The 13,171-nt window shown below is 47.0% G+C and overlaps 1 protein-coding gene across 1 annotated transcript in view; it reads right to left on the minus strand.

Moving 5' to 3' along the window:
- KIF25 (kinesin family member 25) overlaps positions 1-13,171 on the minus strand; it is a 74,601-nt gene that overhangs the window by 34,583 nt on the left and 26,847 nt on the right. The window contains exons 6-8 of the mRNA XM_089668558.1: positions 5,041-5,126; positions 4,901-4,931; positions 2,842-2,909 (exon numbers count right to left, since the gene is read on the minus strand). Coding sequence (XP_089524684.1) covers positions 2,842-2,909; positions 4,901-4,931; positions 5,041-5,126 — 185 coding nt within the window. The remainder of the gene's footprint in view (positions 1-2,841; positions 2,910-4,900; positions 4,932-5,040; positions 5,127-13,171) is intronic.

The following is a 13,171-nucleotide window of genomic DNA, read 5'->3' on the forward strand; positions in this document are numbered from 1 at the left end:
TCAAGATAAATAGAGAAGGTGAATCTCCCTAATGGGGACACAGACACCAGTGAAACCAGGTGTTCTAAACTCTAAAACAAAAAAAATGCCTTTAGGTATACTTTAATGCCTATGTTATGTATACACAGTGTGTACATGCATGTGATTGTTAAAATGCTTGAGTTAGTTTCTGCTTTAGTCTTTTTCAAGAACACATTTAAGAGAACTGCTTAGGAGAATGATGGGTGGTGTTAGCCAGTTCTGGGACAAGGTCATCCAGTGCCAGGGCAAAGATGCCAAATGGCACCCCCTTCCCCCTGCCTCTAGGTGGAATAGCAGGTGGAGTGAGGGTTAATAGTGATGCACGCAGTATGTCTCACCAAAACATATGTAACATATGAGTTTAACAGCGGTACACATTTTATCCTGCAATGAAATATGGTGCTAACAGTTATGATGATGTTGCATCAGAGTCCCCAGAGTCACCCTCTCACATCAGGTATCCCAAGTGTTCCCCTCTTACTTCAGAGCTCCCCCCTTTCCTTAGGGTCCCCAAAGTACTCCCCTTACATCAGGGACCCCAGACTCCCCCTTATATGAATTACTAGGTCCCCTCTCCTTATATTAGGTCTCCCCCTCACATCAGGGTTCCCAGAGATCTCCCTCAGATCAGGGTCCCCAGAGGTCCCCAAAGATCCCCCTTAGATCAGGGTTTTTAGTAGATCCTTCTTAGATCAGGGTCCCCAGAGATCCCTCTTAGATCACGGTCCCCAGAGATCCCCCCTACATCAGGATCACCAGAGATCCCTCTTAGATCAGGGTCCCCAGAGATCCCTCTTAGATCAGGGTCCCCAGAGATCCCTCTTAGATCAGAGTTCCCCCCTTTCATTAGGGTCTGCAAACTCCTCCCCTTACATCAGGGATCTCAGAGTCCCCTCTCCTTATATCAGGGTCCCTAGAGTTACCCCTTCACATCAGGGTCCACAGAGTTCACCCATAGATCATGGTCCCCAGAGATTCACCTTAGATCAGGGTCCCCAGAGATCCTCCTTAGGTCATTGTCCCCAGAGATTCCATTTACATTATGGTCCATTTCTTCTCAGTGCAGCAGGCAGCTACTGGACGGACATGAGGAAGCAGAGGCACTGGAACCGGGCAGGTTTGGAGGAGGAAGTTCCTTTCTCCTCCTACTCTGAATGCCAGGGCCTGGAGGTGGGGCAAGCACCTGATTGGCTGCTAGGAGAGCAGCAGTCCTAACAACCAACCACTAGCGCTGACAGGGTGGGCAGCGGCGGTGGTTGGATGCTGTGAGCCAGCATATTTTCACTGGCAACTGCGCTGCTGCTGAGGAGTGTGGCCGCAGCAGCAGAGAGACTAAATGGGCATTTGTAAAGAGCACCGTGTCAGTGGTGACTTGGTAGAGATGTGCATAGTACAACTTGCAATCTGAAACCCCCCCTCCAAAGTCTGTGCCCAGGGCAAGTGCCCCTCCCACTGGCCCTGGTGTCAGCAAGGACCAGTTTGCAGTCTGTGTTCAGTTGTTGAACTGAACACAGACTGCAAGCTAGTCCTTGCTGACACCAGGGCCAGTACCATGTACAGTATGTAGCAACATACCATCATTCCAATGTTTTTTTCAAAAGTCACTGTGAGCTTTGTATTGGGTAATTTGTCAATGTGGAATGCAGGGATATGCAGTCCATTCTACCACCACCTCTGTTTTCATATAGTTTATCTATACCCAAATGTGCCATACATACAGTATCTTTCAACCTGAGAATTCTCAGATGACCAGCACTCAAGGATTTTGTGATTTTCTTGGTGTATTCTACCTATTTACATTTTCTGTTAGTTGAACTAGTGGTCTTTTTTCAATTTGAATAACTATATTACCATAAGATCATTCTCCCCAAGGCAACAGGCACTTTTTTGCCTGATTGGAGGACTGATTTCTATCAGTCAGAGCACTGAACCTCTGCTGCCATACTATAATGAGGCTCTCTTCAATTATTCTGGGAAGCTGAATATAGCTATATTTTAGCCTTTAGCATTGTATTGAACAGCTGTACAATTTCTGAGTAATAGAGCCCAGAGATTTGGGTGAAGTTGGAAGAAGCTTCCAGAAAAGAGGTAAAGCCTCATGAATTGTGGAGCCTAGTCATGGACCTTTGGGGCTCAGCTCTCATGGGCTAAAGACGGTAGAGGTTTTTATTTCTGCTGAAGCCTACCCCATGTTGGCTATAGGTCTTGGGCTGAGGGTTAGGAACACTGAAGTAACACTGGAATCTCCAATGGTCCATTGCTACAGTCACACACCTGGTGCAAAAATACACTTCTGCTTTGTTGGAAACTACTTCAGCTTCCTGTGAATGAGGATCAGCATAGGGAAGTCTAAGTATCCAGCCAGAGACTGTTTAGTGGTGAAAGTCTATATCCCATTGGGGTATTCTATGCAGGGGCGGACTGACCATTTGGAAACTCGGGCACTGCCCAAGGGCCCGGGGTCAGTAGGGGGCCCCATGAGATGCCCCTGATACCTTTTTCTTAGGCTTTTTTGCCCGGGGGCCCCATAAGTTGTCAGTCCGCCCCTGACTCTATGCAATAATTTTCCCTTTTTACAAGTTATCTGCAATAAAGGTTCGGAAAAAGGCGCCAAAAGGACTAGGCTGACTTTATTCCACAATAAAATGAAGTAAGTGGAATTGCATGAGTACAAAGTACATACATCTTGACAGGGAATCACAAGGCCCAACTTAGTGGAGGCCACAGTTATACACAGAGATAGTCCTATAGTCCCAAATGAGCAGAAGCTCAGGAGTTATCTACCATACAGTAAAAGAGCTGATGAATTAAAATTTTTACCTTTCAAAATTAAATATTTTATCCACAGTTGGTTGGCCTGATCGTTTGCATTTTAGAGAAACAGTTTCCTATTTATAAAACAAATATTACATGAATAAATACAATGCAGTATTTAGAAAACTGAATAAATTCTAGTACATAAAAATGAGACACAATTTTTTAGTATAACATACAAATAGCAATTCTTAATGAAGCTGTGTAAAATGTAATAACATATCAGTCAATCAAAAATCAGTCGTTTTTATAACTGAGCTGACTACAGAAAACTTAGGAGTTATTGCGTTTTGGACACCCTCATTGCTCTTTGCACTGCCTTGCTGAACAAGCTTGAATATATAACTAAGTGATCCTAAAAAAATAATATTATAATAATAATAATATTAATACATAATGAAAGGATTTGAGCCCCTTTCAGGTTTTACTTCTACCTGGCGCTCTTTCAAAACTAAAATGAAAAGTTTTGGCTGGACATACAATTTAAAAGGAAACTATTATGGTGTTTCATCATTTTTACTTGTTTAACTTCTGGTTTCTAATTTTCACATTTGAGCTTTATATGTATGTATTTACTCAGGGCTTTTTTTCTCAGAGAATAGGGTGCAGGAACTTAACCATGTCCCTCCCAAAACAATTCCCCCCATACAAACAAACAACTGTCAAGTGGCATCAAATTGTAGATGTTGCCAAATTTCACTAACAGTGGGAGGGTCTTAAAGGGGCAATAAATACCAGGAATGTATTCTGTCCAGAGTGCAAAATTCAGGGGTGCATTAAACACAAAGTGCAGAGTTCAGGGGGTACACTACAATACAGAGTTCAAAGGTCAGGGGTGCGCTAAACATGCAGTGTAGAGTTCACAGGTGCTCTGCATACAGAGTGAAGCTGCTTACCTCTGCATCCCCCATCAACATCTTACTTTTGCCCCTCTTCAGCTCTAACCTCTGAACAGAACACCCCTCCACTGCCAACATCTTCTCCCCCACCCCCACTCCACCATCTTCCATGTATCCTATTTTGTTGCTGAATTAAGCTGAAGCACTTGTTCGGCTCTAGTACCTCCCCACATACGGTTAGTGGCTCTGCCTCTCTCACTTGCAGGGATATTAGCTATTGGGGGCTTTGGCATCTGGACACCAGGGAAAAAAAATATCACAGAAGGTGCAGTCCACCAAACAACCCCTCCCACCTATGACTGCACAGCACCCCAGGCACCTGCATCGCTCTTGTCCCTGTCCTGCACTCAGTGGGATCTGCTCAGGAGATCAGATCTGTGGAAGCTGCTGGGAGACAAGCTGTCACTTGTAAACACAAAAGCTGGACATCTGTGTTTACAAATGATAATGGTGAGCAGGGAGCAGAGGGTCTGAGTCAGAAGTAGTGGAACAGAGTTCCACCAAGTTCCAGCTGAGAAAAAGTCCTGTATTTACTATTCTAACTCTTTATTTAATAAATTATCATTTATATGGCTTCACCCAGGTTACTGGTGTCACAGAACTCTATGGGTTTTCTGAAGGGAGAGCAAAAGCTGTTTTCTGAAAGATCTGTGAGGTTTAAACTTGTTGCCAGCAGACACAGGGCCAATGGGGTCAATAAGGAAAGAGAATGCTGCAGGGATCGCTAAGAAGCAGAATGTGGAAAGTCAGGGCCACAGTCACAATCGTTTTACCAGGCAAAAAAGGTGCCAAGGCTGCTGAGACCAAAGGGAAGCCAAATGATGGAACCCGTGCAGCTGTGTTGCCTGAGAATCAGGATGCTGAGTGGTGCAGCTCCTTGAGTCAGTAGGGATGTCCAACAAAATGGCATGATCAAAGTAAGCCTTTACACTTTGCTGCTGCAAACATTTGACTTTCTGACCTTTCAGATCCAAAAGTGTGGAATACTTGCAGTGATTGTGAAGCAGAAAAGTGAAGACACAGGCCCCTGAAAATGATATAAATGATCTTTTTTTCAGGGCTGGCCTTTTTTCTAAGTAACCATATGGTTACAGGGGCATTTTGCGATTCACATTAGTTCTAGTCTGCTCTATCAATTGCAAAGTAACTTTTTATTGGATACTTACATCATCCAAGGCAAATGTAACTACTGTGGAGCTTTTCACATGCATTGTCAATGAAAAGAAAAAAGTGACTATTAGGAACACAATATTATATACTGTAGGATAGGCAAGAAATGTATAGTATATATATCTTTTTTTGTTACCTTTCCTGCTGATTTATTAACTTTTGTCTATCAAGGTGTAGACTTGGACGTATTCTGCAATGAACTCGAATATTTCCCTTAAGTTCCTAAAATAAAATAAAAATCTGAAGTTAGAATTGTCAATTCTTTGTTGATCAGCTTATTTTCTGTATATACTGGCTTCCATTCAAATATTGACATGCATCTTTAACATCATTTAATTCTCTCAATATCAGCGATAAAATGATGATAGAACATATTAATATTATTATTATACAGAATTTATAAAGCGCCAACAGTTCGCTCATCGCTGTACATTACAATGGGAGACAATACATGAGACAGTACAATAACAATACAATGCGATACACGAGGGGTTCGAGGGCCCTGCTCCTTGGAGCTTACAATCTAGGAGGGAGGGGATAGTGGTACAGGAGGAAATGGCTGTGGGGGATGGAGTGGTAGGAAGAGTGGAGGAGGGTGGCAATTAGCAGGGGGTGGGGTAGGCTTTCCTGAAGAGGTGGGTTTTCAGGGTGCACCTAAAGCAGAGGAGATTACGTGATAGTCTGATGGATTGGGGTAGCAAGTTCCAGAGGATGGGTGACGCCCTGTAGAAGTCCTGGAGGCGGGCATGGGAGGAGGAGACCAGGGAACTAGAGAGAAGGAGGTCTTGTGAGGAGTGGAGAATGCGTGTTGGGTGGTACTTGGATATTAGGTCGGTGATGTAGTTTGGGGCAGTATGATGGACAGCTTTGTACGTCAGTGTTAGGATTTTGAATTTGATCCATTGGGCAATCGGAAGCCAGTGGAGGGATTGGCAGAGGGGGGTGGCGGAAACGGAGCAGTTGGTAAGGTTGATGAGTCTGGCTGCCATATTCAGGCCAGTGAGGAGGGAGTTGCAGTAATCGAGTCGTGATATGATGAGGGAGTGGATGAGCTGCTTAGTGGTTTCTGGGGTTAGGAACGTGCAGATTTTGCCGATGTTGCGGAGGTGGAGTCTGCATGAGTTTGTGAGTGATTGGACTTGGGGCTGGAAGGATAGATTGGAGTCAAGTATGACACCAAGTACTCTGGCCTGCGGGGCGGGCCTGATGGTGGCATTGTTGGACATGATGGAGAAGTCAATGGGGGGTGGTGTGCAGGCTGGGGGGAAGAGTGGGAGCTCGGTTTTGGAGAGGTTCAGTTTAAGGAAGTGGAGCGACATCCAGTCTGCCCGAATCACAAGCCTACTGAACGACATATCAGAGACTGAGGGGGTGAGGTGAGGGGTCGAGAGATAGATTTGCGTGTCGTCGGCATAGAGGTGGTAGTTGAAGCCATGAGAGTGTATGAGTTGGCCAAGGGAGGAGTATAGATGGAGAAGAGAAGGGGCCTGAGGACAGAGCCTTGGGGGACCCCAACAGAGAGGGGGAGTGAGGGGGAGGTGGTAGCGTTATAGGTAACGCTGAAGGAGCGTTGTGATAGGTAGGACGAGAGCCAGGGGAGAGCGGAATCTCTGAGGCCAAGGGAGTGTAGTTTTTTGAGGAGGAGGGGGTGGTTGAGTGTGTCGAAGGCCGTGGAGAGGTCGAGGAGTAGGAACACTGAATAATGGCTGTTAGCTTTGGCGGTTAGCAGGTCGTTGGAGAGTTTGAGTAAGGCAGTTTCAGTGGAGTATAGGGCACGGAAGCCGGACTGTAGGGGATCGAGGAGGTTGTTGTGGTTGAGGTGGGAGCATAGGCGATTGTAGACTAAGCGCTCGGGGAGTTTGGATGTAAATTGCAGCAGGGAGATGGGTCTAAGGTTGTTCGGGTCATTGGGGTCCAGGGAGGGCTTTTTAAGTATGGGGGTGATGTGCGCGTGCTTCAGAGGGGAGGGGAATGCGCCGGAAGAGAGGGAGAGATTAAAGATGTGGGTGATCCTACGCTCCGTAGGATGGAGGAGGAGGGAGGTCGTAGGAGTTGTGAGGGGATATGGTCGAGGGGGCAGGTGGTGAGGTGGGCATTAGAGAAGACCTTGGTGACCTCCTCGATGGTAGTAAGGTCGAAGGAGTGGAGTGTTGAGGGGGCTTCAGTGTGAGGAATGTTAGGTGGGGTGGAGGTCAGAACAGTGGCGAGGTCGAGGGAGAGGGGTAATGGGGTTGCTGTGTGAGAGGGGATGGGTGGGGAGGAAGTTTGAGCAGCGGCGATGTCCCTGCAAATAGTGTCAATCTTGTTTTTTAAATGATTGGCAATCTCTAGGGCGGTGAGTGAGGTGCTGGGTGGAGGTGGGGGCGGAGAGAGTAGAGAGTTAAAGATGAAGAAGGGCCGGTGAGGATTGGAGGAGAGGGTCTTGATGAAGGTCAGGAAGTAGGCTTGTTTGGCAGCGTGGAGGGAGGAGGTGTAGGTGTGGAAGGCAGATTTATAGCGGGTGAAGGCTAGTTGGGATTTGGTTTTGCACCATAGTCGCTCCAGCGCACGACTGCACTGTGCATGCCCAGGAGTACGCCATATGGCATCCACCCAGAAATCTAATGCATTTTTCTGGCCGCCAAACGGCTATTGGCCGTTTGAGAGCTTTGGTGTGGTCAGTCTGCCAGGTCTGGAGCGGTCAGGGTCTGATGTTTTGTGTGGTTAAAGGCGCTAGTGAGTCAAGGGCGGCTGACAGCGAGTTGTTGTAGGCAGTCATGGCCAGGTCGGGGCAGGGCAGGGGAAGGATGCTGTTGTAGAGTTGATCAGCTGCAGAGTGGAGAGGGGCAGGGTTCAGGTTGCAGAGGTTTCGGCTGGTAGTAGTATGACATTTGGAGGGGTAGGCGTTAGAGGACGAGGAGACAGAGAAGGTAATAAGGTTGTGGTCAGAGAGAGAGAAGGGGGTGTTTGTGAGGTTGTGGGGAGCGCAGCGATGGGAGAAGACAAGGTCCAGGATATTCCCGTAGGAGTGGGTGGTGGATTGTATGCACTGTGTGAGTGCAAAGGAGTAGGTTAAGTGGAGCAATTGTGATGTGGCTGGGTTGTCGATGTTGACAGGGATGTTGAAATCCCCAAGGATGATGGTGGGTAGCTCGGAGGAGAGAAAGAAGGGTAGCCAGGCGGAAAAGTCATCAAGGAAGCGGGATACGGGTCCAGGAGGTTGGTAGATTAGAGTAATCCTCAGGGGGGTTGGGGAGAATAGTCGGATGCAGTGGGCCTCGAAGGAGGAGAAGGATAGAGGGGGGGTTTGGGAGGACTCGGAAGGTGCCCTGCGGTGACAGGAGCAGACCAACCCCACCACCTTTTCGACCGTTGGGTCTGGGTGAGTGGGTCCAGATGAGACCTCCATAGGAGAGTGCTGCAGGGGAGGTAGTCAGTGGCTTGGATCCAGGTTTCCGTGATCGCTAGGAGGTTGAGGGAGCGGGAAACAAAGAGGTCGTGGATGGCGGTAAGCTTGTTGCACACCGATCGGGAGTTCAGGAGTGCACACGGGGGGGTGGTTTTAGGGAGCAGGGGGACAGATACTAGGTTGAGGGGGTTGCGGCAGGATGTGGAAGCGGGAGGGTGCCGTGTGGGTGAGCCAGGTGGTGGAGGGCCAGGGTTCGGGGAGATGTCCCCCGCGGTTAGGAGGAGAAAAAAGGGTGAGAAAGGTGGCATGGGAGCGGGATGTGCGGGAGCGTGTAAGTCTACCAGTGGAGGTGTTGAGGTCAGTGAGTATTAGGAGGAGGTGATGGGTGCCGTAGAGGGGCGAAGGAAGCAGTGAGGACACAATATATAGTTGTTTAGGAGGAGCAGAGGGATATAGAGAAGAGATTTTGGGGACGGAGGAGAGGAATATGAGGAGGAGGAGTGGAAGATGAATTTTAGGGAGGTACACGGAGTGGCAGATAGGTGTGGTGGGAGGCTTGGCTGCAGATAGTCCAGCGTGCAGTGGCGTATCTTGTCGCTGTGGCTTCCGGTAGCTGGAGTATAATTAATACATATATTATAAATTTTAAAAAATACATCACGATTATGTTAATACTGTATATTATTTTAGCAAATATCTACAGGCTCCGTGTTGGTCATCTATTAACATATTAGGTTCAACTTGCTAACATCAGTTTTTATACCTGTAAAATTCAAAGTCCCTGTTTGATTTGAATGCCTCTTGAAATATAGTTTGGCACTAACAACATTTTGGTTTTGTAAGATATTTTAATACTTTTGATCTACTCTACTTCATTGACTTTGTGAAGTTAAGAACACAGCAGTCCAGCTTTCTATATGCGATAGTTTTCTAAAAGACACTGCTATCAGAATACAATAGCGCAATGGGGAGGATCCCTACATTCATGTCAATTGTATGCATGGGGGAACTTGTTAATTTTTTTTAAATTTTATTCTTTATTTAAAATTACAAATTATATTAAAATAATCCAAATAATCACATTCCTTAATACACAAAAATGCCCATTTACCAATATATACAATAGATTTCTAATCTATACAACATGATAGTCCATTAAAGCATCATTATTACATAATAATATCAAAATAATACAAAATTTGCGTAGTCTGGTCCAAGTAGGTTTCGTCCCTGGGAGGCAGGCAGGTGATAACGTTCGTAAGGTGGTCCATCTTATACATTTTCTACAACAGCAGAAAATCCCGGGATTTTTACTGTCCTTAGACATATATAAAGCCTTTGATTCTCTATCTTGGGAATATCTGCGGTTTGTGCTGTTTCGTTGGGGTTTTGGCGATTCTATTCCTTGTTGGATTCAAGCCTTGTATTCTTTCCCTTCGGCTTCCGTTACGCACACTGGGTATTTCTCAGATCCCTTTCCTATTTGACGAAGGACGAGACAGGGCTGCCCCCTGTCCCCGGCGCTCTTTGTCATCACGCTTGAGCCGCTTGCTTTGGCGCTCCGGACCGATTGTAATGTATCGGGGGTTCCTTACGCGGGACAGGAGTTCAAGTTGAACCTTTTTGCAGACGATGCCTTCTTAACTCTCATTAATCCCCTGATGACGCTTCCAAATTTGCAACAGGTTCTTGAGCGCTTCTCATTGATTTTGGGTCTCCGTATTAATTTGGATGAGACTGTCGTGCTTAATATTACTTTGGCCTCAGATTTGGTTTCGCACCTGCAGTCCCACTTCCCTTACAAATGGGCTTCTTGAATACCTAGGCATTCGCTTGACCCAAACCTATGACTCACTGTTTGATGCAAATTATTATCCATTGCTTCGCTCTGTGTCCTCTCTTATGCATTCTTGGCAATTTCCACCCCTGTCTTGGATAGGACGGGTTAATTCAGTGAAAATGACCATCTTGCCGAAATTGTTATACTATTTTCGTACCCTCCCAGTGCGGGTTCCTCCTCATTTTCTTCGGTTGATTCAGGCGAAGATTAGGCATTTTATCTGGGCCAATAAACGCCCCAGAGTCTCCAGAACTACGCTTTTTGTTCATACACTCCAGGGTGGTCTTGGGGTACCTAATGTAACTACCGTATTTTTCGCTCCATAAGACACACCTGACCATAAGACGCACCTAGGCTTTAGAAGAGAAAAACAAGAAAAAAAATATTCTGAACCAATGGACTGCAGACATAGTACAGGAGATGACCAGAGACTGTGGACACAGTACAGGAGATGACCAGAGACTGCGGACATAGTACAGGAGATGACCAGAGACTGTACACAAAGTACAGGAGATGACCAGAGACTGCGGACACAGTACAGGAGATGACCAGAGACTGCGGACACAGCACAGGGGATGACCAGAGACTGCGGACACAGCACAGGGGATGACCAGAGACTGCGGACACAGCACAGGGGATGACCAGAGACTGCGGACACAGCACAGGGGATGACCAGAGACTGCGGACAGTACAGGGGATGACCAGAGACTGCGGACAGTACAGGGGATGACCAGACACTGCAGACTGTACAGGACATGACCAGACACTGCGGACCTTTAGGGAGGGAGGGGGAGCGGGTACCTGACTGACACTTCCGCGGAGCTCTCCTTCCCATACTATGGGTGCCGGGTGCCCACTGCGCATGCGCAAGAAGCGCTGCGCTTTGTGAATGGCCCCGTCGTCTCCTGGGACCTGTCATGTGGCACCCGGCTGTCACAGATGCCGGGGCGGGAAGAAGCTGGCGCGGGAAGACTACAGCGCTGGACCGAGGAACAGGTGAGTTCCTGCCGCAGAGAACAGCTGAGCGGCCGGCCCGGTATTCTGACATGGTGGCGGCGGAAATACCAGACCGGCCGCTTTATATTCGCTCCATAAGACGCACTGACATTTTCCCCCTTTTTTTGGGGGGAAAAAAGTGCGTCTTATGGAGCAAAAAAGTAAGTAAGTATTATCAGGCAAGCCAGATTGCCCCGCTATCTATGTTGCACGCTTCCTCAGACATTCCTCTCTGGGTCCTGCTGGAACTACCTAATTGTGCCCCTATTGCGACATCGACGCTTCTATGGCTTCCCCCTGCCCTGCGTCCTACGGCACTGAGTCCGATTTTTCTCCATGGCTTACAAGTGTGGGACTCGGTACGTTACTCCAGTGGCCTGATGTCATCTTTCCTGCCTTTGCTCCCAATTACTAACAATCCTCTCTTCTCACTGGGCTTAGATCAACCAAGGGCATTTTCTTGGTGGGTTGCCAATGGTTTTTCGTAGGTGCGACACTTTTTGACTTCTCGGTCCTTCCCTACCTAGAATTTTCTTTGGGAGTCACGGGATGTCCCTCCGGCAGAATTTTTTTTTTACCTTCAATTGCAGCATTGGTTGATCTCATTGCAGGGAACTTCTGCTTTCCCATACCAGAAATCTGCTTTTGAACAGCTTTTCCAACATCGTCTGGGCGCCCCGGGCCTTATTTCCCTTCTTTATGCAGCTTTGAACAGGCTCACGACGCATACTTCTCTTTCATATGTTGTTCAGTGGGAGCGCAACCTGGGGGCAGTTGTGGATCTGGAGGATTGGAATAGGGCCTGGTCGCTTATAGCTAAATGTTCATTTAATACGACCACACTGGAGGTGGCATACAAAGTATTGTTTCATTGGTATTGGGTTTCGGCTCATTTGGCCCAGGCGAACCCTGCCTGCAAGGATCAATGCTTTCGGGGTTGTGGCCATCGTGGTGATGTATTGCATATCTGGTGGTCATGCCCAAGACTGCTTCGTTTTTGGTCTCGTGTGTTTGGCCTCCTTTTCACCTTGTTCCATCTCTCTATACGACGGGATGCTCAGTATGCTTTGCTTCATTGTCCCATACCGGGCCTCTTGGCTCATCAGCAAAAGTTGGCTTCCTAAATAGTATATAGAAAAGTGCAGCACTACAATGGTTATGACAGTAAATCGAATAAAAAAAAAACCAATGGATGATAACCAATATATATAAATAGTAATATAAATAGTTCCAATAAGGATTAAATTAAATAAAGTGAAGTAAAAGTGACTCTAGTGCTCTGGTAACTCTGGATCCGGTACTGGTGCAATAATGGTGAAAGTAATGCACACTCACCCGACGCGCATATTTAATGCGCCTTATGTTAATAATCCAGCTGTCATCAGCACGGAGGGGGTCAGGAACTATGAGGTCTTCCCTCTAAGGGATGGTGGGTCATCAGACAGGATCCATTAAGGGTTTTTACAGGTGATCCTCATCCTTTAGGGTTCCCCTTTAAAGTACCTGGTATTGCTCCCTGGGTATGCAGGTGTCCACTGCGGGTATGATGATCCTTCCAGAAGCAGTGTGTCTGAAAATTTAGAGCGCTCCCCCGGGGAGTAGGAACAAGGATACGCCCATAGTGTAGTAAGTGTGAACGATTTTATTTAAAAGTAATGAACAGATGCATCAAAAAATGTTAAAATAGCAGACAGTGAGCAATCAAGACTGACCATCCGGTTATTAAAGATGGCCGCTGGAGCTCCACGTTGCTCCGGCGGTGTGAAGTCACGGCGTGATGTGGCTCCTCCTGACGTGTATCGTGTACAAACATGTCCTCAGAGGGTGGTGGCCAATCACTCCGTGTCGTCCACCGTTCATATATATAGAGTGATCGGCGCATGCGCATTAAGCATCCGCCATCTTGGAGAAGTGCAAAGTCTACTGCGCACGCGTGAGCACCATTTTCCGTTGGTTTTATTATATATTGAAATAGAGCAAGTAGACTTCTGAGTATCCGAAGCCCATAGTTTGTAAACAATAAGCGAAGACACAGCAAAGTGA

Source organism: Staurois parvus, unplaced genomic scaffold (assembly GCF_062004578.1).
Source record: "Staurois parvus isolate SC_StPar_1 unplaced genomic scaffold, SC_StPar_1.0 ptg000059l, whole genome shotgun sequence".
Classification (NCBI taxonomy): Eukaryota; Metazoa; Chordata; class Amphibia; order Anura; family Ranidae; genus Staurois; species Staurois parvus.